The sequence below is a fragment of the Trichogramma pretiosum genome, unplaced genomic scaffold, assembly GCF_000599845.2.
Source record: "Trichogramma pretiosum strain Unisexual culture from Peru unplaced genomic scaffold, Tpre_2.0 scaffold37, whole genome shotgun sequence".
Lineage (NCBI taxonomy): Eukaryota > Metazoa > Arthropoda > Insecta > Hymenoptera > Trichogrammatidae > Trichogramma > Trichogramma pretiosum.
The window spans coordinates 677,367-700,876 of NW_019641622.1; the positions used below are offsets into that span (position 1 = coordinate 677,367).

Genomic DNA, 23,510 nt, shown 5'->3' on the forward strand with positions numbered 1-23,510 from the left:
AGCCCTTCAATGAACTATCACAGTACCTCGTATTAAAGTTTTATAAACTTTTACTACACGAGTACTGAGCAATTAATTGAAAACTATATATGAATGAACATTCTTCGAACATGAACGAACGAGCGACATAACCTGCATACAAAAGCTAATCAATGTAGTATGCGAAATTGCTAACAACGAGCAGACGCGCCTGCCTAGAGACTTTTTTAGTTAGGTTAGTTCTAGTTATTTCTATCATACGAGTGACTACGAAAACTTGACTAGAGTAGTAGTCGGAGGTACCTCCTTAAAAGACCATTAAGATGGTCTTGATGGTCGTGATCTACTGGTATTTAGGACACTCTACTTACGATCAAAATTTCAAAATACCAATTTTCACGTTAATAACTGATGCCTTTTGTTAATATTATTTTTCATGACGAAGCTCTTTGCCAATAAATGGGCAGCGGTTTTTATTCAGGTATGGCAAAAGTGATTGAATGCACCTAACCTGGCCCAAGTATCTACTAATATGGCCCATGTTTGGTGCAAACATTGACATTGATTTAATTTTACGCGGGTTAAAGTTTATTTATTATATATTTTATTTTATTTGTGTTTATTTATACGGGCACAATCCGTCGAGGTCTCAATTACATCCTCAATCTCTTCATGAACTCGTTCATGAGCACGTCCGAGTATGGGTCGTAACTGACCACTATTACCGTGACGGCCACGGGCTGCCCAAAGTTGGCCATGCCGTGCTTGTTACTGAAATCTCGCTGCGAGAACCATAGGCGCCAGCCGAGCTGCCTATTGTCTAGATACTTTTCGTCGAATTCTTGGCTGCCTTGTTTCTCGTACAGCGTGAATAACATACGCTGCGCGCCACTATCCTTGGGCGGCCCTATTCCCGAGTAATTGACCAAGACCTGGCCTGCGGCAAATTGGTCGCCGGGTATGTTCACGACGCACCAGCCGAGAAACTCGCGATAGTTCGGCTTGGAGCGTTTCGGCGCGTCGATGTCTGCGCGTGGATAGAGGAAAAAGGGATTATTTTTTTATTTTTTTTTTATTTTTAATTTTTGTGGTAAGCTTTGTTAAATTTATATATTATTGATACCGGTCATTATCAGTGTGTAAAACTTGGCCGGATCGTAGTGCATGTCGATCGTCGGTGCGTCTTTGCAGGCGGTCGGTGTCTATTCCTCGCCCACTTGCACCTGCTTACCGCCGTAGCTCACCTGCGCGCGACGATATAAAATAGTTATAAGTAAAGAAAAAAAATGAAAATCAAAAATATAAAATTTTTCGTACCGATAGCAGCTCCTTGGGGGCCTCGTCCAGGACATCGGGTACGATTTGCCCATCAACCATGTAGATGGCCAAGTCTGCTCGGACGACGATCGATGCTCGTGACTCCAATAATAATAATATAGAAAATAATGTCACACTATGCCCGATCAAAGGTGGGCCATGCATTTTTGATGATCACGAGAAGTGTTGGTTTATTCAGATATATAGAAATGCGCCCGGCAAAGAAACTTCACTTGAATTGATGCGAAATGCGATGCGATGCCGTCCGTGTGGATATAACTGAATATCGTAAACGCGATGCTATTTATAAGGAAACATTATCATCGATTTTTGTTTTGTCCTTTTTGCAGCCGTCATCTAATGCCAGACAATAAGTCAAGCGCGTTACGATGTCTCTTGCAAACACTGTCGGTAATTTTTCTCAGCATATGATTTTTAATAAATGCACGCGTCGAACTCGGGCGAATTTCAAAACAAACTTATCAAGCAGTGGTTTTAAAATATTTTTATGAAACGCTGGTGGATTGTTTCTGAACCCGTGCTTTACTTATAAAATTACTTGAACTTTTCCACTTACTTAAACTAGATTGAATTTCCAACACATGTCTGTGGGTGTGTGAGTGTGTACGTAGAGCATTATCTAGAAAACGGTACGGTCAATCGTGTTGAATTAAATTGCATTTATTGTCGAATATATCAAGGATAAAGCCCATAAAAATTTTTTTTAATTAACGGAGAAAAAAATTTTTTTTCGGTTTATCATATGATTTAATATTTCCAACTTAATTTAATCATTGATGAATTGAAAAAGTTCTGAACACAATTTTTTTCCTTAATCTATCTCTTTTACTTTTTTTCTTTTATTTAAACAAGAATAAAAATATTTTGCAGGATCAAGAAATCGAATTCTGCAGTAGTGCACAATTTTTTTGTGTAGTTATGGTGTTCAGGAAATACGACATTTAGAATAGATAGTATTTAAGCTGGCAGCCACCAAAAACTCCAGAAGAAGCCGAAATGGAGCAAATCGAAAATTATTGGATCAAGAAGTACGGGAGATTATATCATCTGTAAAAAATCGTTCTAACATTTTTGTGAAGGACCACACAATCACAAAGATACCCATATTTTTTCTTTTTAATTTCATACATAGTGTCTCTAATCGGCGCCTTTTTTTAAATATAAATTGTCTTATGAAATAATCAAAACAATAGATACTTGAGTTAAACGGAGCTTTATAGTACTCTAATCTAAAAATCGCAACTTTATCGGTAGTTTTAGGTTCTTGTGTCATAATAGTACTTTAACCCATTAAGTCCGGGACGGATACTTTTTTGAACTTTTGTACTTTTGCTGAAAACGGTATCTGAAGAAAATGCAAGTAAAATATACGAAAAAAGAACACTCTCGAAAGAGAGTTATAAAGCTATTAAGTTACAGAAATTTAGATTTTAGTTTATAAGTTTTGTAAGAGATGTCTAATATGATAAAATAGTAATAATAGTAATAATTCATATACAAAGTATTAATAGCATGTTACAACATGAAACAGTAGGTACACTCTTCTGAGTTACAGCTCCAAGACTGTCGCCTAAGCTGCACTGTCAGCAGTCGAGAAGGAGAAAGGTCTACATGGGAGGTAGACGGTTTTGAGACAAGAAAAGATATTTTAATTAACAAATGGTTTGAGAAAAAAGCGTACATATGAACAGAGGAGGCAGTCGAAGATTTGCTTTGAGAGCAAACGGAGCTCGAGTGTGCGACATCCTCGGGGATGTCTACGTCGGATTAATTAGTACCGCGTGGGTAGTAAGATCTTACGTCGCCCGAGTGAAGAGCGCGAGTGCCGGTACGAGCTGACCCGAGTGCGCGAGAGAGAACCAGCGGATCCAACGGCCGAGCAGACCACAAGGACAGCCAAGGGTGGATCTGGACCAAGAGAAGAAGGGGTGTGGTGAGTCGGGCGGTCCAGCCGTCGGTCGTTGTATTTGTGAGTCGTACGCGCCGACGCGCCCACCTACTCTCTGAGGCCGTGTATAATGTTTATTGCATAAGAATAAACCTGGTAGTTGTTATTGTTAATATTTAGTGTTTGTTTCTTGGTGTGAGTGAGTGTGAATCCCGGTATACCCCGTCTTTCACCCTCTAGGAACATACGCTGAAAAAGCCTCTACGCGCTAGGACGGACCTGCAGACCCAAGGGACACACGTGACCCGCACGGGCGCGTAGAGCGAGGTTTAAGGGTTACGATGCTCTTCAGGTCACTTATGGCAAATTCAATGGGTATTTGACCGAAATATTCTTCGATTTCAGTCAAATTGTCATAGCAGTGTAACAGGCGGTAATTGCAAAGCACAAAGTGACCACTAAGTGACCCAAAATGCTTTGTACCCTTGACTTGCCGATGTCTATCGTGAGACACCAACGGCCAAGGCTTGTAGAAAGCGAGATAGAACCGTTAGCTCAGATATAGTCCAGTCAAATTAGTTTTGAACATGAAAAAATTCGCAACCAGCGTTTCTCACCGGGATTCGTTAGGGTTCGATGGTAGGAATGAAGTAATAACAAATGCCACAGTTGAGTCGACTGGAATTTCAACAATTGGGCCCTTTGAAATTAGGAAAATGGGTTTTTCGGCTACGGATTGAAAACCGTACATTTTATGGAAAAAAGTTTCAAACAAAAGTTGTAGGTCCTTGCAAGACCTTCAATTTGACATATATAACATTGGAAATCGGTTCATTTGAAAAGTCAAAAATCTTATACCAAACGTATTTTTCGACGAGAAGTCCACGGTGACCTTGAATGTAACCTTCAAGCTCCAGCGAACCAAGAGTCGATATTTCAAATGAAAACCCTTGTTTTATTGCAGATTTGAAAAAAGCGGAAAATTTTCCTTGAAAACATTTTTTGTTTCAAAGACATTTTGGGCGACACAGTAAGAAATATAGCCTCTGCATGAGCTTAAATTTAGATTAGATTGAGGTTTTATTAGAGTCTGTAGCGCCCATAAAATGATCTTGAAAAAAAACTAATTACATATTTTCACGTAAAATTTTCACTGTTTTCATATCATGCAATAAATAATGGGGGTTTCCATTCGAAAAATTGATTTTCGGGTCGCTGGAGCTTAGAGGTTACGTCCAAGGTCAAATTCAAGGTCACCATTGCATACTCCTTCGTACAGGTCAGGTAGTGGTTTTTTATTTTTGTCTATGCTTGTTCTGCGAAATTCCAACGTGTTTCCATACTTTTGCCACACCCTGTATATTTTACTTTAAGCATTTTTGATGTCGTTTAATCAATCCGATGACAGTTCGGTGTACGCACATTTCCATTTTTCGTTTTGCATTTGGACTTTGATCAAAATTTTTGCTTTCACAAAGTTTTTCAAAAGTACACCTGAATAAAAAAAAACAGAATGAATGGATTTTCAATTTTTATAATTAATCTTTAAGTATAGACTCAACCCAATCCATATGATTTTGCCCATGATGTAAGTAATGCAAGATGTGTAGGCTAAATCCAGCGAGCAGATAATCAGCAAAACCAACATCAACTGGTAAATAACTATAATAAGAATTTGGTAAAAGTATTTGTCCTGATCGATGAACATTTCAACGTGAACGCATAGGGTCCTGTGGAGAGTCATATTTTCCGGCAAGTAAGGATTAAGAACGTACGGCAAAGCTACCGGGATGATTGCATAGCCCAGTAAGGTTGGTAGCAAGACGCCAAAGTGTATCAATATTAGACGAGATCCTCGTTCACATACCACCTTCATGATATTCTTTTCTTCCGGGTCGATGATGCCGAGCCAGTCGATTGTCACGACATCACACAACCTGTAAAGCTGAAGTCAGTTGTGTAAAAAATAGTACTTTATGATAAAAGTGCCATAAGTAATTTGGCCCGGTTTAGTTTAGGGCCCGAGCGCTGCGAGGGTCCTAATAGCTGGGCCGAAAAGTATTACTTATGACACTTGTATCGTAAATTCCTATTATGCCACAGAAAAACGTAACATAAATGTCAACTTATGCCACACAGTGCTATAAAAATTTTTCTTTGCACATTTTCGTTCTTACGATTTTTTCCGAGCCTATTGCTTGCAAATAAACCAAATACGTGGTCAACAAAACAATGATTTGAAAAGCAAGTTCTGCCAGCATTGGTGGATATATTTCATTCACGAATAATTCTTCATAAGCTCTGATACACTGCAAATTATTTTGCATTTTACTCGAGTTAAAATTGAGCTTTTTAAGCAATTACCGTTACTATGATTGAAAAGAGATAGGTCGAATGCATCATTATTCTTCCAGATTTTTGAATTGCTTTTGGCTGCACTGGACACAAAAAAACAAACTTGAGCAATTTCTTGAGCCAGTAAAATTGATTTTCCTCAAAATCAAGCTGCCTGGAGAGCTCTGCAAGCTCAGCTTTTGTTGTCTGCCTTGCCATGATAGCAAAACTTGAGCACGAAAAATATTTTAATTCGAATTTAACAATTTTCCACAACTGAAATTCTAACTAGATATTTTTTCATTACAGTTTCTCACAAGAATTTCAATGTTACCGCGGTATTGAATTTAAGTGTCGCAAAATTTAAAATTTACTTTTTTACGACATAAACTATTCAACCCAGAGTGTATAGACGGCAGGTAGTGCATAAGGTATTAAAAATGAAGTACTTTTTACCGATTGTCATAACGACAAAAGGATAACAGTTTAGATAATGTACTGAATTTGCATCAAGTCTGCGGTTCTAATCTATAAGGGATGTTATTGACTTCATTGATGCGCCCCTTTGGCCTTTTCATCTCCAACTTTTTCTTCTGATAATCAATATCAAAATGTCTTTCAAGATTCTTTAATATCCCATTTATCAGTTTATTCTTTTCCCTCTCTGCCATTATACCAACAGAAAATCTGTGCTTCGAAACGAATTATTCTTTGATTTCGCATACCTATACCCCATCTGATTCTAAAACATGCGAAGATTGAATGAACAGCCTCAATTTTTTTTTTTTTTTATGTAATTGTTTATTCCCAAAATATCGTTTTACAGCTTAGTATTAAACATATACAAAAAAATACTTTAAATTTTTTTATTTTTTTTAAATATAAAGATTAGCCGGAATGGTCCTGGCGGACACTCACCGACTGCCAACTTTGTTTATATGGTGGTTACTTACATATGGGTAAGGCTCAGAATTTTTTAAATAAACCTGCGCTCGTATGTCACCGATCTTGACGCGCTTTTGGTATGTTATAGTACATGGTAAAAAAGACCCAAAACCAAAATTTTAGACCCCCTCCCCCCTCCTACCCCCCACTTCCGGTATAAACGTCCATTTTCTATCTATATTTTTTCTGAAGGCCTGAAGCAATTAAAAAATCTGAAAAAATTCACAAAAATACTTTTCAACAATCCAAACAACCTTGAATTTTTTCAGATTTTTTGAGTGCTTCAGGCCTTCAGAAAAAATTATTGAAAATTTTGAAAATTCATATACGGCGCTACGATGCAATACAAAGCCCGATCTTTTTTTCCACTTATTTTTGACATCAAAATACATAACCTCAAATTTTTTCAGATTTTTTCAGACAGAGCGCTGGCGGTTTTTAGCCGAAAAACGCCCTTTTTTTACGAAAATAATTTTTTTAGGGCGATATGAAGCTTTAAAAAATCTGGAAAAATTTTTTTCTTGTTTTTCAGGTCAAAATACATAACCTTGAATTTTTTCAAATTTTTTAATTGAAGGCGATAGCATCTATGGCTAAAAAACGCTATTTTTATGAAAAACGGTTCCTGGAACCCAGAGGTTCCGGTAAAAAAATTTGAAAAAATTTTTTTCGAATTCCTTGTCAAATTTTAATAAATTTTGACCGTCGCAAAATTTCGATTGGAGCTTCCTAGCTCATTCTAGAGCATAACAAAGATTCGAGCGAAATTCTGAAGACATTCATCACAATTACATTATTTTTCAAATTTCTTCAGAATTTCGCTCGAATCTTTGTTATGCTCTAGAATGAGCTAGGAAGCTCCAATCGAAATTTTGCGACGGTCAAAATTTATTAAAATTTGACAAGGAATTCGAAAAAAATTTTTTCAAATTTTTTTACCGGAACCTCTGGGTTCCAGGAACCGTTTTTCATAAAAATAGCGTTTTTTAGCCATAGATGCTATCGCCTTCAATTAAAAAATTTGAAAAAATTCAAGGTTATGTATTTTGACCTGAAAAACAAGAAAAAAATTTTTCCAGATTTTTTAAAGCTTCATATCGCCCTAAAAAAATTATTTTCGTAAAAAAAGGGCGTTTTTCGGCTAAAAACCGCCAGCGCTCTGTCTGAAAAAATCTGAAAAAATTTGAGGTTATGTATTTTGATGTCAAAAATAAGTGGAAAAAAAGATCGGGCTTTGTATTGCATCGTAGCGCCGTATATGAATTTTCAAAATTTTCAATAATTTTTTCTGAAGGCCTGAAGCACTCAAAAAATCTGAAAAAATTCAAGGTTGTTTGGATTGTTGAAAAGTATTTTTGTGAATTTTTTCAGATTTTTTAATTGCTTCAGGCCTTCAGAAAAAATATAGATAGAAAATGGACGTTTATACCGGAAGTGGGGGGTAGGAGGGGGAGGGGGTCTAAAATTTTGGTTTTTGGTCTTTTTTACCATGTACTATAACATACCAAAAGCGCGTCAAGATCGGTGATATACGAGCGCAGGTTTATTTAAAAAATTCTGAGCCTTACCCATATATATAATTATGTACTATTATAATTTGAAAATTAACTATCTTAGAAGCTGGGAATACAAACTAAGATTTTCGCATATAATGAAAAAATACTAATACTAACATTACACTAAAACATCTTAAAACTAATAACAATAATGACAATATGTACAAGTAAGTCTATGAAAATAGGGAATGAGATTTTGTTATTCATAATACTTAAAATCATTAAGGATTTGGTGGTCGAATCTTGCGAGGGTTCTGCAATAGATATATTGGCTACTGTCCATTAAATTTAGAATAATTTTTTTGTTTAAACTATTTCTAGGCATATGGTACAACATATGTTTACCTAGCGTGTCCAAAATGACATTATCATCGTCTAACAGTTTAAAGCATTCCGGAGGAATGTAGCCGCTACGTAAAGTTTTTTCGAGGTACTCAATATTGTGGTAGTAAGGCCCAAAGATAAGGCTGTTTACCTTGTTTTATATTGAATCTTTAATGTAGTTTCTAGTTAAATAAATTATAAAAGAATCGATGCGTGGGATTTTTGCAGAGAACAGAAGTTTGCCATTGCTTATACGTTTTAAGTAGTTGCTTTCGGCGGACCGATATTTATTTAAACAGATGCCTATCATTCTTCGTTCGAATAATCTAAATTTTTCCATCGCCGAAGCAGACAGATTATACCATATTGGACAACCGTAGGTAAGGAGGGGTCTGATGAGACACAAGTAGCATATAACTCTTGCTCTGCCCTCCAAGAAGGGAGAATAAAATAAATTATGAAGTTTTTTTAGCCTTTCTTTGGCTTTAGCTAATTGAAGATTTGTGTGTAGATTAAATTTTAAGAGGTCGTCAAATATTATTCCCAGGTATTTAACACTTTTTTTGTGTGGGATCGGGATTTTATTTATTGTGTCATATAGTTGGAACTCTCTCCAGTGTTTTTGCGTGTATGGTTTTTCTATTTTTACAGGTCTGCGTACTAACGTGGTCTCACATTTGTTCGCATTCACCTTGAGCTTCCAAGCCTCGTAAAATTTAATAACTTTAGTGAAAACATCTTGTAATCGGTTCTGGATGGTTCTCATATCGTTGCTGGCGGTGTAGATGATTAGATCATCGGCGAATGCCAGTGCTGCAATATTGCTTTTGTTGAGATTAAATAATTTTAATAGTTGTGCGGAAAGCGAAGTTGGTGTCTGTTTGTCCTTTATGATCTCAAAAACTATTTGTCCAATTGGCTTGAAATTTTTACCACGTATAATTTATTATACCACTGCGCAGGTTTCTATCATATTAAAACCATTATTTGCTTATTTATTTATGAGTTCAGAATTTTTCTTTTGGGTCGTTGATGCCGAGCCAATCGATCTTAAGATCCTCACAAATCCTGTAAAGCTACATAAGCCCGAACATTTTAAAGAACAATTCCAAAGAGAAAACATTTTTGATGTGAAACTTCTTATGGCTCGTTGAGTAGGGGATGTATCCGCAAAAAACGAGTGAGCACGATAATCTCAAGGTTTTCAGTGTCTAGTTGCTTTGCGAGCTATAATTACCTTGGAACTCCTTATCGGAGTCACCATTCACCGGTCTGCCGCACAGCCTTCACATCCCTACATGTTTGGGTAGCTCACTTCTGCGTTGCGGCACGCTTTACGGGCGAGTAGTGCTAGGCGTTTATGCCTTTGAAACATCTATGTAGAGTCGTGAAACAATAATTCTTACTGTGTATAGCTTGAGCCTTTCGAACATGTCTACACTCTACACTCAAGTCATAAATATTATATTTTGCACCAAAAAAGAGTGAAAAAGAGCGCATTTCGTTAGATGGGAGCAAATACAATTTTTTTTTTAATACACACAAAAAAGAAATTAACGAAATTAAGTAATAAAGTCGAAAACTTATAGTTAAAAAATCAAAGAATCGGCTGTATAGAACAGCTGCAATATGTGAAACTTTTTTAAATATGTATAATTTAAAAAAAAACTGAAAAATTCAAGTACTTCATCCAATTCAATCAAAAATTTAAAAAAAAGTTAAAAACCAGATCCTTAAAAAACGTTTACAAGATATAAAACTGAGCTAGCTTCTGCGGTGATTTTAAAGTCTAATATCCATGAATACCAAAAGTGAAATTTCAGATATATTTTACATTGTGGTTGGATTATTTTTCTGGTTTTTTCTTACCTTAAAATTTAACCTCGCAATTTCATATCTTGTAACAGTGTTCTAAGGAACTGATTTTTAACTTTTATTTTCAATTTTAGATTGAATTTTCAATTTTCAAACATTTAGATTTTTACAAGTAGTTCCGAGCCTATTGCTTGTAAATAAACCAAATACGCGCCCAACAAAATGATAAATTGAAAAGCAAGCTCAGACAAAATTGGAGGGAATATTTCATTCACGAATAATTCTTAATAAGCTCTGGTACACTGCAAATTATTTTAAATTGTACTCGTGTTAAAGTTAAGATTTTTTAGCAATCACCGTTACTGTAATTAAAAAGAGAAAGCTCGACTGCATCATGATTCTTATCTAGATTTTTTAATTGCTTTTGGCTATACCGGACACAAAAAAAAACACTTTAAAAATTTCTTGAACCAGTAATATTCATTTTCCTCAAACTCTAGCTGCTTAGAGAGCTCTGCAAGATCTTCAGCTCTCTCTGCAGCTTTTGTGGATACCTTGTAATGATGATGGCAAAAATGTGTCATAAAAATATTTTAATTCGAATTGAACAGTTGTCCATAACTGAAATTACTTCTTACTTATTTCCAGAATAGCTGGGCTAGACGTTTTTTCACTTAAAATTGTTCACTATAAATTCAATGTTCCCGTGACCAATTTAAGTACGTCGAAATTTTTATTTATTTGTTTCATTATATAGCTTACGAGAATGATATGAAAAATTAAAAATATTTTTTACCGATTGGCATAACGACAGAGGGGCAGAGTTTTACACTTTTATGCCATTTTGCAAAAAGGTAAAAGACATCTAAGTAGAGATACTTATGATTCTTGGAATGAAAGAAAATCGCTTTTTCGGGCAGCTGCGATCGGTATTGCAAGCTAATTTCAATTTCCCACGTATTGACTATTTTCAAACTTGAATCTTTTATAAATAATTTATAGTTCAAAACATTTCATTTTAAATCATTTCCTTTTGGCCAAATTTCATGTTAATCAAATTTATACTCTTGTACGCACGAAATCAAATATTTACGCTCAAGCCTTGTCTACAACTGAGAACGATCGCGAATTTTTCAATTATAACGCGCGACGCCCGTTGTGGCCCCAGTCGCTCGCAAGTTGTCAGCAGCGCCTGTGATCGCACGCCGTTTTGTGCTCGTCGTACAAATTTCGCTTGTTGATTTGCCGGAGAAAACTGTACTGTCATCTCGCAGCAAACTCATTGCTTCGAGACTCCGAAATTTTTTTTAAACTTCACTTTCGGTTGATTCATCAGTGATAAACATGGCTCTTGTGGACCGAGAACCGTCGAGATATCTGCCCGATTACGATGTCCAGGCACCCAAGCAGCTGCACTTCAGCCCCTACGCCGATAACGGAGGGTAATTTCATGCCTCATAACCTGCAATTTATAATTCTGCTGACTTTGCTAATTCGAATGTTTGTTATTGATTTTTTAATCGTTGTTGATGATGGTTTTTTATTGATGAAACTCATAAAGTTACCAATGCTCGACGTACTTCGAAAAAAATTAAATTCGTGAATTAAATGCTTTTTGGCATAATTTGAAATTTAATGTTTTGATGCTGAATGTATAACATCAGAATGTTTTCCATTGCAGGAGCGTTGTAGCCATTGCTGGTGACGATTTTAGTATCATAGCTGCTGATACACGTCTGAGTGCTGGATTTTCAATCTACACACGTAAACAAGAAAAACTATTCACCCTGTCGTCCAACACTGTTCTAGGATGCTCAGGTTGTTGGTGCGACACTCTCACATTGACAAGAGTCATGGCTGCTCGTATGCAGGTAATGTTTTGAGACTTTTTGTACATATCATTGATGATCTTTGATATTAATCAGTTTTTCTCATTCTTAGATGTATGAACATGAGCACCATAAAACTATGGCGACACCAGCCGCTGCTCAGATGTTGTCCACTATGCTATATTATAAGAGGTTTTTCCCATACTATGTTAGTAACATTTTGGCTGGTCTTGATTCAGAAGGCAAAGGAGTAATTTATAGATATGACCCTGTAGGTCATTGTGAAAAAAATTATTATGTAGCTGGAGGTTCATCTGGTGCATTGCTCCAACCATTATTAGATAATCAGGTACGTCAATTGAAATTAAATAGTCTATACAACAATATATTTTTCATTCTTGTATTATTTATAAACTCTTTTATTTTTACAGGTTGGATACCTTAATCAAGAAAATGTAGAGAAAGTACCAATAACTAAAGAGAAAGCTTTGGCAATCATTAAGGATGTATTCACTTCAGCAGCTGAAAGAGATATTTATACTGGTGATGGAATTTTCATTAAGATTATTACAAAGGATGGCATTGCCACAGACTTTTTCGAATTAAGAAGAGATTAATTTTATAGATCATTAATTTTTATAAAACTTGTTTGAATTTAAATAAATTGTACTTTAAATCCATGTGTTCAGATTTGAAACAAAACCTTAAAATTTACTTTACATAATTTTTAAATTTGGGTAACAGGTTCACAGATTAAAACATTAAAAATAACTCAAGTAAATAAAATTTATTATCACTTAATCTTAAGCCATACAAAGTATGATGAATCTTACCAATTATACATTGCTAATCAGTCGATCATACACTTATTAAATGTGTGTGCATATATGACACTTAATAGAAATCTATTCATCTCGAACATTGACGAAGAGTAGTCAAATATTAATAGATTCACTTTGAATTTTATTTTTTATAGTAACATAATGCAATGATGCTTGCAAATATTAAACATATCAAAACAATAAGGTATTGGATGTTGATGGTATCAATCATGTACTATTTTTTTTTGTGTGAACTGTTTCACGGAAACAATTAAGAATATAATTACATATTACTTTTATAATTTTCAATAATTGGACATTCTATTTCTTAGTGCTTGTTGGAGCAGGCAATGTCTTGCCACGTTCTTTTCCGCGGAGTTTAATTCCAAGCACTCGTTCGATTTTACCGATAACCAATTGATTTGGAATTCCTCTACCGGCTTCATAATCTTGAATTATTTGGGCTTTTTCATTTACTTTCTGGAATGCAAATAGTTATTAGTAGTTGGATGAAAATAGCTTTCAAATTTTTTTAAACAAAATTAATAAGTATTTGAATCAAGTTTAATCAAGATAATCAAATAAACGTACAGTTGCAAGATCTTTTTGAGACATTCCTTTGGCCTGGCGCCCTTGTTGGATTAATTTACCAAGATCCAAGGAAACAGTTTCATGTTTCAATTCTTCAGTTTCACGATCTAATTTGGCTGTATTTTTAGTTGTAACATGCTGTTTGTTAGCACCACCACCCCCTGTAAAAGACAAATATTAAGGTCACTAGATGTAACATTTTTTTAAGTACTCAAGATAACTATGTTTCAACAATATTCAACAATCTTAATTGAATAATAAGTTAATCAAGTAATTCTTTTCGAAATTTGAGTCACATGGTAAGTGTTGCAATATAAAAGTTGTATGGTATTTCATACTTTGGTGTAATGTCTATTTTACAGTCTCACAATACAGAAATAACATGCTAATATCAAATAATAACACTATATCTGAATTAATATTTCAACAAAAAAATTTACGTTGCTTTGTAAGTAGTTCAATGACAGAAAATAAACTTTGAATTTTCACATCAACATCACGCTCTACTGGTAACACAGACAAAGGGAAGTACTCAAGAAAAACGTCAGACGTTCACTTCGTGATGCAGTGTATATTTAATGCCTCTCTCTCTCTCTCTCTCTTTCTCTCTGCATGAGAACTCGATTTGTGTCAAAAAAAGTATACGGCATCGCTCGACACATTTATTATTTCATAAAGCCGCTCAACAAAGCGTAATCAAAACACACCGAGCGCGCTCGATAGTCCACTTTCCGCGCTTATATAGAACAACAAAAATAATGTTACAAAGCCGAAAGTTGTGTAGGCATGAAAATCAAAACAATGGTAGAAGGGAATTGTGTCAAACGCGTCACGATATTAGTTTTTCGCAATTAAAAATCGTTCTGTAGGTGACTTTTATCGCGGTATAAACTCACTCCTCCAGGCAGGCACACATGCATACAACATCGACGTCGCATACGCATACTCACATTTAGCCGAAGTCTCGACGGCAACACCTTTCCTCCGGGCTTGATTGACCGCCTGCAAAAGGCAAGATTAAATTTTAGCATACTTAAAACAATGGTGTGATCGAGAAAAGTCGGCATTAAATGAGTATCAAATTTGGAGCACGAGTTCTCCGATGATTTTTAATGTACACACGTTACAACGATATACGCGCGCGCGAACGCCGAAGCGAGAGCCTAAATAGAGAGCAGAATATAAAACTTATGGTGTATTACGACGCAGAACACTGGCGGTCCTACGTATCGTATGTGTATATGGTAGAATGCACGTACTTGCTCGGATTTCAGGGCTGCTCCCTTGAGATTGCGCTTGTGAATGGTCACCGGTTTAGTATCCCAGTCGGACATGATTGTTGAATGTTATATTTGTGATAAAACGGATGACCGGACTCGGAGCGACGATGGGTTTATAACAAAATTTGCGTGTTGTGTAGTTAAACTCTGAACGAGAGCTGCGAAGTTTTAATACTGTTTTCTTTTGCGCTGATGGCTCTGCTACTGCTGCTGCTGCTACACCTACAGTGCGGCGGAAAAGATATTAGCTCGTCGTCGTCGGCAGCGCAGCTAACGGCCAACTCGCGAGACCAGTAGAATACTGAATATATATATGCTTTTCCAGATACTTCGATGTGGTTCTATGACGACGCGGTTGTGTGTCGCTCGCTGTTGTAATGTAAGGTAAGGCTGTCTAGGCCGCGCGGCTAGAGCCGTGCGCGAAACACACACACACGGTACGGAAAGAAAAATCGAAACGAGGATTTTCAGACAATTTCAAAAAAGTATGTTTTAAAGTTGAGAGATCGCTTTTACGGTTATGAAAAGCTTCTTCGATCTTGATAACAGGCTTATTTTGAACTTGCGATCGATATTCGACTCCATCGAGTGTTCCAATCTTAGCCTCTAGTTTATACAGTTGAGGCAAAATTCGTTCGTAAACTTTTCATCTTTCTCTCTCCAGTAACGTATAAATGACTCTAAAAATAACGTTATAATTTATATAGAAAAATTTTCGCTCGAAAATTGCGCGCCTGTATATCGAGCGCGCGCTGCAGTCGCGCCTGCGATCGCAGCAGAAACTCCGCCGGTAAAATACGAAAAGCTGCTAAATTCTAACCCGCAATTTCACGCCAAGGGACGAACGAAGCGTGGTATGGATTGTCGTCTGTCTAAAACACATCCCGTACGTCCACGACCGACCGAGAAACAATCTAATCTGCACCATACAGTTATCTATAGACCTATATCTATGTACACATCGAGAGAGTAATCGTCGCGCATCGTTCATTCATCAGTCTCGGAAGCAGCAGCAGCAGTAGTATCGCAGTCCGCGGCTGCTGCCTGGCAGTCGTCGAATATTCTACTATTTCCACGCACCCGCAAAAGAGAGAGCGCGAGCAGTCTCGTAATGTAAGCGTGTGCTCGTTGTAAGATATAAAGAGAGCGCTGCGATGCTCGCTCTCGTGCGACTTTGAAGCGCGCAGCCAGCCAGTCAGTCCATATAATAAGTCTTTATACGCGTATATAAAGTAAATGATATAGCGTATACTCGACGGGAGTAGCGCGAGAGTCGAGCTTCATAAGTAGTTCTCGTCTTTCGTCGTCTTGCTCGTATTGCTGCTACTCTCCGCTCATGCTGCTGTCGCATGCGTGCGCGCTGCGGATCGCATACTATACTCGCACACGCAGAGAAGCCTCGAGCAGCAGAGAGGGCAGAGCAGCTCGTAACTAAACGATAATAACACAACCAACAGTAGGTATATACGTGTATAGTACGCGACATCTCATCGGTGAATCAGAGTCTCGAGCAGTGGTGGCACTCTAGTGGTTGCGTGGATAGAGAGTAATTGTAGTAGTGGCGTGTGTGTGTGCAACTGTCCGTCACGAACACGACACGACTCGCGCAAGCAGCAGCAGCAGTGCCGCAACAGCAGCAGTGAGACAAACAGCGTATATAGCTGTTGTAGTATTGCAGTGTTTCATCAGTCGAGCGCAGCCCGTGGAGTAGTGTGTGCTTGTGTTTGTACTATATATAATAATAGTAATATCGTGTGTAGTGCTGCATCTCAGCGCCTCGCTCACGCTGCTGCACAGTCATCTCCTCCGACCACGAACGAGGTCAACGAAATTTTCGGAACCGTTTTCATCCTTTTGTTAATACCTACGCGCAAGTTTTTTTTCGTGGTGGCAGTGGTGGTGCTTGCAAACCAGGTGGACAAAACCATCGAGTCACCTCGATGCGTCGACGTCGACGTCACAGTATAATAGAAGCAGCAGCAGCAACACTTGAAACTTAATTTTGCCCCGCAAGCATAATAAGCATTCGAGCGCCTGCAGTGTCTCTGTATATATATACAATATACAGACTCTCTTTTCTCTCTCACTCTCTATATAGCTGTATACATACAGTATAGACGTGTGTAATAGCATTTTACTATCTACTACCTATATCCAATAATATCGAGTGCGAGTACAGTACGGAGCAAGAGTGAAAGAAAAATAGATCGACGGCGAATCTTCGGTAAATATTATTTTAAAAAAATATTTACACGCCTTAACTAACTTTCTCTCTGTCTGGCGCGTGCTGTCAGAGCAGTGCAGTGTGTGTACCTATATATATCTCGTGCAAGCGTGAGCTGTCGTCCAAAAGCGTACGATCGTTGACATGTGATAAAACTGCGAATCGTATAGTAGTAGTACTCGCGCGCAACGGTATACAAAAAGAGAATGAGTGTCTCGTCGATGAATACCCAAAGTGCTGGCAGTACCGAATGTCGTGTCCGTGTGTGCTCATTATGATACTGTAGTGCGAAGGGGCAGAGCAGTTCTTGTCATCTGCACAGAGGCGATTGTCATTTCGTAACGTTATATATCGAGGAGCGCGCTCAGCGCTCCGTCTGTCAGTACGAGTATACGATACGTGCACGTATATATAATATCGACATTTATTATTGCACATGCTCGCCCGCTTAGCTGCATTTCGCGAGTCTCGTGGGCTCGGCTAAGCAAGCGTATCGCAAGTATAAAAAATAATCGACGCAACGACTACTGAATAAACAATCATTCATTATGAGGGACATGGTGAGCGAGCCCATCAAAATAATGGATCTGCAGAGAGGAAGCGACGCCGAGCTCATGAACTGTCTCAAGAGCATCGTACAGAGCGACGATCCCGACGTCGTCGAGCTGGCTCTCAACAGCCTCAACGAGATCATCGTTAACGAGAACTCGTGCAACTTCGATCATTGCTTGAAGAGACTGTTTACGGAGGAGGAGATTAAGAATGTCGATCAGGTGCCTAATCTGTTCGACTGGTTCTCGACCAAGTTTCCAAATTTTCCCTGGCCCAGTCTGTCGAACGATATGGCGAAATTTCTTTCGAAGTCTGCCGAGCACTTCAAGGTGAGTTCTTGTCATTTCTTATTTATTTATTTATTTTTTTTTTTTTTCATGAATCTTGAGCAAATTTTATTTATTTTAAATCGTTTTTTTCAGAACCAACCACCCTGCCTAGCAGAAATTCTGCAATTGTTCAATAGATATCAAAAGAAAGATTGTTATCGTTCACCAGATCATGAAGAATTATGCGAAGCAATAGTTAAAATTCTATTCTATATGCCTCAACCTAAGCCCAAAGATGTTAAAAAGTATTGTAAAGATTTAGAAGAAATTAAAGGCTTTCTTAAATCTTTATGTAGAAACAAAGAACGCACTGATATATCAAATACAGCATTGAACTGCTTCAAGACTATGTGCGAACTTATTTTCAATAATATGAACGGACCAAAACCAGCAACAGAGCCCAGTTCAGCATTGGTAATGGTTTTGCAAATAGTGGAAGATAACTTTTGGAAAAATCACATGGGCGTTGTTGTTGAAGAAATGACATCGCTTGTAAAAAATGACGAAAAGATCAGTAAAATACTTTTCTATTTCTGTAAATGGCTTTTACAACCTCCAGAAAACAATGTGAATTATCTAAGTTCATGGTTATGCTTATTTATAAGCCATTTGGAGCCACTGAACAAAACTCACATAATAGAAAATATAGCTAATGAAATTTTACCTTCGATGTCTCATTACTTGAAATTAGATGAATTCTATAAAATAAGTAGTGAAAACAATATATTGATACCTCTAGTTAGAGCAGTACGTTTACATAATACATATCACAGAATGATGTCTCAAATCGCAACATACTTTAAAAACTATGATATACGACCTACTTCTCCAAAGCATCGTTTCTTACAAGAAATAATCTATATTGCTTATGATTTGCGTAAACATGTCATCAGGTACAATGATTATCAACCTTGTCCTCAGTGTAAAGCAATGGAAGATTGGGTCAGAGAAAATTTTCCTAATTTACCATATGATAAAAAAGACATCTACCCAAGTACAAGTTATGGTAGATTATGTGGTTCAAAAGTTGGTCTAGTGAATTTGGGTAATACATGTTACATGAATAGTGTTCTTCAGGCGTTAGTAATGACAAAGCAGTTTTGTAATGAAGTTCTACTTTATAAGCCAAATGATCTGAATGAACAAACGGTTTTGAAAAATTTACAAAATTTGTTTGCACTCTTAAAGTTCTCTTCGAGACATGATCTTCATCCAGATGAGGTTTTACGAGCCTCTAGGCCACCATATTTTATGCCTGGTCAGCAGCAGGACAGTTCTGAATTTTTATGGTAAATATATATTCTGGTTTTTTTGAAATGTATATAATGTTTATTTTTTATCGCATATCACCGCAAAGTTTTTATTTTATTTCCGCAAGACGATATCAAGATACTAACGTTAATCAATAGAACACTTTAAAATTTTTAAGTATGCTGAAAATGCTTTTGCATTCCTTTTTTTATTTTTTAACTGTAAAAATTTTACACATTGCACGCGATAAAACATTTATAACTATTGTCCGTAACGTAGTTACACCAAAATACGGCGAGCCGTGCTTAATTTTTCATATGCATGATTTACTGTGCTGTGATATACTATTGAAATATTTATAATACTCACTTACTTGTCATTATTTTCAGTCATTTGTTGGACGTCATGTACGAACAAGAAAAATCAATCATTTTACGGAACAGCAGTAGTGACCAAAGTATTAACTCACCATTAAAGGTCGAAGATAAAGAAATGACCGATGTCGAAGGAATACAATCATCACAAATGCAAGAAGATGGATCTTCGAGTATGACCAAGTGGACTACGGAAGAAAACTTGAGCGAAGGTGTATTTTTGAAAAGGAAAACTCGATCCTTATCTGATTTTTATAAAGGTTGCCCGCCTGTAAATTTTTGTAAAATTATCTGCATGTCAACATAAAGATTTTAATTTTACTATTATCAACTGCAATTTGACAACAGTAGTTAAAGAGGATATAATAATTCTGGTTATTTTTATGTTCAATTTGAATAGTGTATTGTTGATTTGACTTTTGAGTCTTTTAAACTTGCTAACACGCAGATTTCAAAACTTAGAAGCGTACTGGCCACCTTATTAATAATTATTTTCACATCGATATTAACTCTTTATTCTTCCTCAATCGCAGGCGAAGAATCAGCTCAAACGCAAAATGTATTGTCGGATTCGCACTCGGACTCGACCGACAGCGGTATTCAATCGGTCGGTGGCGAAGACTGCACCTCGTCTTCGTCTTCCGCCAGCTCTCCCGGCTCTTCATCGAACTACCTGGTTCATCGTGTCTTCGGTGGCGAATTACGAGTCAGCTATCAGTGTATGCGATGCGAGAATCAGAGCCACAACACCGACAGTTTTCGCGATCTTCAGCTTTGTTTCCTTGATTCTCTGAAGTTTACCGACAACATCAATGTTCAGGGCTTGATCAACGCCAACTACTTGACGCCCGAAACGCTTACGGGTGACAACAAGTACAGATGCGACAAATGCGCAAATCTCTGCGACGCTTCGAGAATCATCAAGGTACTGAAAGCCCCCGCTCATCTCATTCTCACGCTCAAACACTTTAGGTACGTTGAATCTTCTTTTATATTACAAAAATTATAGTTGATTGTTATAATAAGTTGGACGTTTTCTTGGCAGATATAATTCCGAGACCAGATTGCGCCAAAAATTGCGTAATAAAATCCAGTACGATCGAACCATACAGTTGCCTGTCTTTGACCAAGACCCCGTTTCTTACAAACTGTATGCTGCGGTCGTACATTCGGGCTACAGCATGGATTATGGCCACTACTTCACCTACGCCTGCGATGCGGACAGTCAATGGTACAAGTTCAATGATAGCTATGTTTCGGAGACGACTTTCGAGGATTTCAAACGGCTAGAGCCACCGGACACCCCCTACATACTCTTCTACAAAAAATGCACGGATGCTCGAGAACAGGAGGATGTCGAATTAATGAGCCTGAGCAAAAGACTGCAGGATTACGTTGAGGACGACAGGCGCATGCATGGAGAGGACAGAAGAAATATCCGCATCGCGAAGCCCAGTGCATCGAGATACAATTACTATAACCGAGATAGGAACGACGACGACGATGACAAGCCGCCGAGTCACTGTAGATCTGGCTATAGCGTGCCCCATAATACGTGTCTCTATTGAGATCGCAATTGATGGTTAAGTGACCCTCGAAACCCCCGAACGTGTTTGAAACCAACTCGTTGAAATTTTTAGAAAACTATGTGAATAAGGTAGCTAAGTACTGTTTCGTGTTATTATAGTTTTACGTTAAACAGTTTTTGAAACAGTACGGAATACAAGAGAGTGTTAGATTGCGTGAGCGTGCGTGATAGCTAGTTAAATAAATCGAATTTTGACGATGACGATATGAAAAACGTTTAAAAATATTTTATTTTTCTATTTCTGCCGTGAAAATAGTTTTAGTTACGCTACGCTAATGATACGAAAAAAAAGAATTGATTTATATCTTCTCTTCGAGCATAATACCATTCGCAAAGTACGTTCTTTAGATAGAAAAAATACGTGTAGATAATTTCAAGCGCGCGAGTTTTATTACTCGTTGTAGAAATAATTGCCGTACACATTGTAACTATATGCACGATAAAAAAATGGCAAAGCTGTATAAAATATAATTTAAGACATCGGAAAACCTTTTATACAACCCGAAAAAAAAACAGTGAAATCAACTGAGTTATAATTAATCCAATATGTATAATTGTGCACTGCCAATTTTTCACCTACTTCGGTAAAAAATATATAAGGCCATAAGGCTTGTAAAAGTTTCCAAATTTCATCAAAAATTGATATGATTTTAATCGAGCCTAAAGTATGATTTTAATAATCTTCCTGCGAACGACTAGTGATTTGATACCATATCGATATAATGTTCTAAAAATTTTTATTTCAATCTCGCTACAATGAATCGCCTGCTGAAGCTTTCAATATTCTGTAAGCTATATAATGAATACTGTAAGTTTTACGATTTTAAAATGAGATAGATAACGTGCTGTAATCAGTATAAACCAAATGTCCACCTTATAACCACCATAAAAGATATCGCCTTAACTATTTTCGACACAAATCGTAAATAGCCAAGGTTGTAGTTTATATTATAGAGTCTTATAAACTGAAGAAACTTACAAAACGATGAAGTAAGATAAATGATAAGGCAGCTGCATTGGCTATTCGTTCGTACATAAGAGAATATTTATCGTGCAGCTTTAAATAAGTAAATCAATGAACACTGTTGATAAAATAATTGAATAATCATTATGTAAATATGGACAAAAAATTAGTTGTATGAGTGTTTTAGAAGTATTCGTTGAAGAAATATTGAATATTTTTCATTCGATAGTAAAATTAACGAGCGATTCGTTTACCACATTGTGGTATACGAAATTTTAACAGCTTTGAATAATTGAAAAAAAAACCATAAACGTTGATAAAAATTTGCTAAGTACATGAAAGTAATGCATCATCGTTTTGGCTGCGTTCCTTTTGTAATAATCTAGTTAAACGTCGGATTGTTCTAATCAGTGTCACTCACACCTCTAAACCTCCGCCCTCCATTAAAAAAAAACGTAGATAAAAGTGATTGTTAACAATTTTGTGAAATTATAACATAAAGTACTAGTGAGTATTTTATCTGTTGATTGTTCTATAACTATATTATAATTTCGTAATGTAATTTATGAAGACAAACAGCGTAGTTCCGAGACAAAAAGTAACAATTAAGTAGCGAGAAAGAGTTTAAAAAAACACAGAAAGAAGAAAAAAAAGCGAAGTTTGTTTTGAATGAAAACAAAATAAATTTATCCTACTATTTATCGTTTATTTTACATTTCTAATACTTGTTATAAGATTTGGTGTAATAGAAGTGCTTTATTATTATTATTATTATTAAAATAACATTTTAACATCACTTTTCTCTGTACTTAAAGAAACAAATAATGTATATTTATACAGAACAAAAAAACACTTAGTCGAAGTGGCAGCAGACATCTAGATGGAAAAAAAATAAAAATAAATTGGTATTAATTGAAAACTGAATTAAAAAGAAAATAATAATACAAAAAAAAATGAGCTAGTTTTTTTTTAAAGACATATCCCTGCGAGTCGAGCTTTCCATCGTGTACGTTTGAAGCGGTTGACGCGCCGCGCGAAAAGCTTTATCATAGTTTTGGTGCACGTTGAAGCTCCCGCAAGTCGAGTATATTCATATATTTATACATAGCGCGCAAGCACAACGTAACGTACAACATACACGCGTGTACGTGTGTATATAACCGGGATACTTACACAGTGGCCCACATGCCTTGGCGCTATAATGCAACACACATAAGAGATGTCACGTTATGCCGAGTGAGAGAAAGAGGCAAAAGCTCACCTTCTCCCTCCATCCCTCCCTAGTTCTCTCTGTCTCTGTCTCTCCGCGACACACATCCGCAGGCCAGAAGAAAATCAATAATCTGGATAGCCGCCCTCGCGCACAGCCCCTACACCACCACCACCACCACCACCACCGCTGCTGCAAGCACACACCACGTTGCTGCTGCTGCTGCTGCTGCTGAGCATCTCGTCGCCGACGCGCGCGAAAATCCGCGAAAGTTGACGCAAGCGCGCGAGGAGTCTCTCGGCTGTATGCTGCTTTTGA

At 37.0% G+C, this 23,510-nt stretch overlaps 5 protein-coding genes across 6 annotated transcripts; 2 read left to right on the plus strand and 3 right to left on the minus strand.

Annotated features, from left to right (window-relative positions):
• Window positions 1–594: 594 nt before the first annotated feature.
• LOC106649628 (protein D2-like) lies at window positions 595–1,547 on the minus strand. Its single transcript, XM_014367109.2, has 3 exons — window positions 1,297–1,547; window positions 1,103–1,223; window positions 595–1,006 (listed from the first exon to the last, which is right to left on the minus strand). The coding sequence occupies exons 2-3, from the start codon at window positions 1,143–1,145 to the stop codon at window positions 633–635; spliced, it is 417 nt and encodes a 138-aa protein (XP_014222595.1). The 5' UTR covers window positions 1,146–1,223; window positions 1,297–1,547; the 3' UTR covers window positions 595–632.
• A 2,880-nt stretch (window positions 1,548–4,427) lies between these two features.
• On the minus strand, window positions 4,428–5,758 carry LOC106649479. Its single transcript, XM_014366916.1, has 4 exons — window positions 5,570–5,758; window positions 5,383–5,514; window positions 4,768–5,150; window positions 4,428–4,560 (listed from the first exon to the last, which is right to left on the minus strand). Exons 1-4 carry the CDS (start codon window positions 5,756–5,758, stop codon window positions 4,428–4,430), a joined length of 837 nt encoding a protein of 278 aa, XP_014222402.1.
• A 5,603-nt stretch (window positions 5,759–11,361) lies between these two features.
• On the plus strand, window positions 11,362–12,688 carry LOC106649571 (proteasome subunit beta type-1). Its single transcript, XM_014367031.1, has 4 exons — window positions 11,362–11,621; window positions 11,861–12,050; window positions 12,121–12,357; window positions 12,440–12,688. The coding sequence occupies exons 1-4, from the start codon at window positions 11,524–11,526 to the stop codon at window positions 12,623–12,625; spliced, it is 711 nt and encodes a 236-aa protein (XP_014222517.1). The 5' UTR covers window positions 11,362–11,523; the 3' UTR covers window positions 12,626–12,688.
• Window positions 12,689–12,950: 262 nt separating this feature from the next.
• On the minus strand, window positions 12,951–15,003 carry LOC106649572 (endothelial differentiation-related factor 1 homolog). The gene is made up of 4 exons (XM_014367032.2): window positions 14,680–15,003; window positions 14,371–14,422; window positions 13,421–13,581; window positions 12,951–13,309 (listed from the first exon to the last, which is right to left on the minus strand). Exons 1-4 carry the CDS (start codon window positions 14,752–14,754, stop codon window positions 13,151–13,153), a joined length of 447 nt encoding a protein of 148 aa, XP_014222518.1. The 5' UTR covers window positions 14,755–15,003; the 3' UTR covers window positions 12,951–13,150.
• A 674-nt stretch (window positions 15,004–15,677) lies between these two features.
• On the plus strand, window positions 15,678–22,615 carry LOC106649711 (ubiquitin carboxyl-terminal hydrolase 35). 2 transcript variants are annotated; one of them, XM_023458952.1, is made up of 5 exons: window positions 15,678–17,805; window positions 17,899–19,094; window positions 19,446–19,690; window positions 19,964–20,402; window positions 20,476–22,615. In XM_023458952.1, exons 1-5 carry the CDS (start codon window positions 17,473–17,475, stop codon window positions 20,996–20,998), a joined length of 2,736 nt encoding a protein of 911 aa, XP_023314720.1. In that variant the 5' UTR covers window positions 15,678–17,472; the 3' UTR covers window positions 20,999–22,615. The 2 variants fall into 2 exon arrangements, with proteins under 2 accessions (XP_023314720.1, XP_014222774.1); XM_014367288.2 differs by having other exon boundaries at window positions 15,685–17,805; window positions 19,446–19,642.
• Window positions 22,616–23,510: the final 895 nt, after the last annotated feature.

Excerpts from the sequence above, each read along its gene's own strand:
- LOC106649628 (XM_014367109.2), bottom strand. The coding sequence starts at position 1,145 with ATGCACTACGATCCGGCCAAGTTTTACACACTGATAATGACCG. Across the intron at positions 1,007-1,102 it reads TTACACACTGATAATGACCG|ACATCGACGCGCCGAAACGC; the intron begins GTATCAATAATA and ends ATCCACGCGCAG.
- LOC106649479 (XM_014366916.1), bottom strand. The coding sequence starts at position 5,758 with ATGGCAAGGCAGACAACAAAAGCTGAGCTTGCAGAGCTCTCCAGGCAG. Across the intron at positions 5,515-5,569 it reads TCTTTTCAATCATAGTAACG|TGTATCAGAGCTTATGAAGA; the intron begins GTAATTGCTTAA and ends AATAATTTGCAG. Across the intron at positions 5,151-5,382 it reads CAATAGGCTCGGAAAAAATC|CTTTACAGGTTGTGTGATGT; the intron begins GTAAGAACGAAA and ends AACTGACTTCAG.
- LOC106649571 (XM_014367031.1), top strand. The coding sequence starts at position 11,524 with ATGGCTCTTGTGGACCGAGAACCGTCGAGATATCTGCCCGATTACGAT. Across the intron at positions 11,622-11,860 it reads CCCTACGCCGATAACGGAGG|GAGCGTTGTAGCCATTGCTG; the intron begins GTAATTTCATGC and ends TTTCCATTGCAG. Across the intron at positions 12,358-12,439 it reads AACCATTATTAGATAATCAG|GTTGGATACCTTAATCAAGA; the intron begins GTACGTCAATTG and ends TTATTTTTACAG.
- LOC106649572 (XM_014367032.2), bottom strand. The coding sequence starts at position 14,754 with ATGTCCGACTGGGATACTAAACCGGTGACCATTCACAAGCGCAATCTC. Across the intron at positions 14,423-14,679 it reads CAGCCCTGAAATCCGAGCAA|GCGGTCAATCAAGCCCGGAG; the intron begins GTACGTGCATTC and ends TGCCTTTTGCAG. Across the intron at positions 13,310-13,420 it reads CTCAAAAAGATCTTGCAACT|AAAGTAAATGAAAAAGCCCA; the intron begins GTACGTTTATTT and ends TTTGCATTCCAG.
- LOC106649711 (XM_023458952.1), top strand. The coding sequence starts at position 17,473 with ATGAGGGACATGGTGAGCGAGCCCATCAAAATAATGGATCTGCAGAGA. Across the intron at positions 19,691-19,963 it reads CTTATCTGATTTTTATAAAG|GCGAAGAATCAGCTCAAACG; the intron begins GTTGCCCGCCTG and ends CCTCAATCGCAG. Across the intron at positions 20,403-20,475 it reads CTCACGCTCAAACACTTTAG|ATATAATTCCGAGACCAGAT; the intron begins GTACGTTGAATC and ends TTTTCTTGGCAG.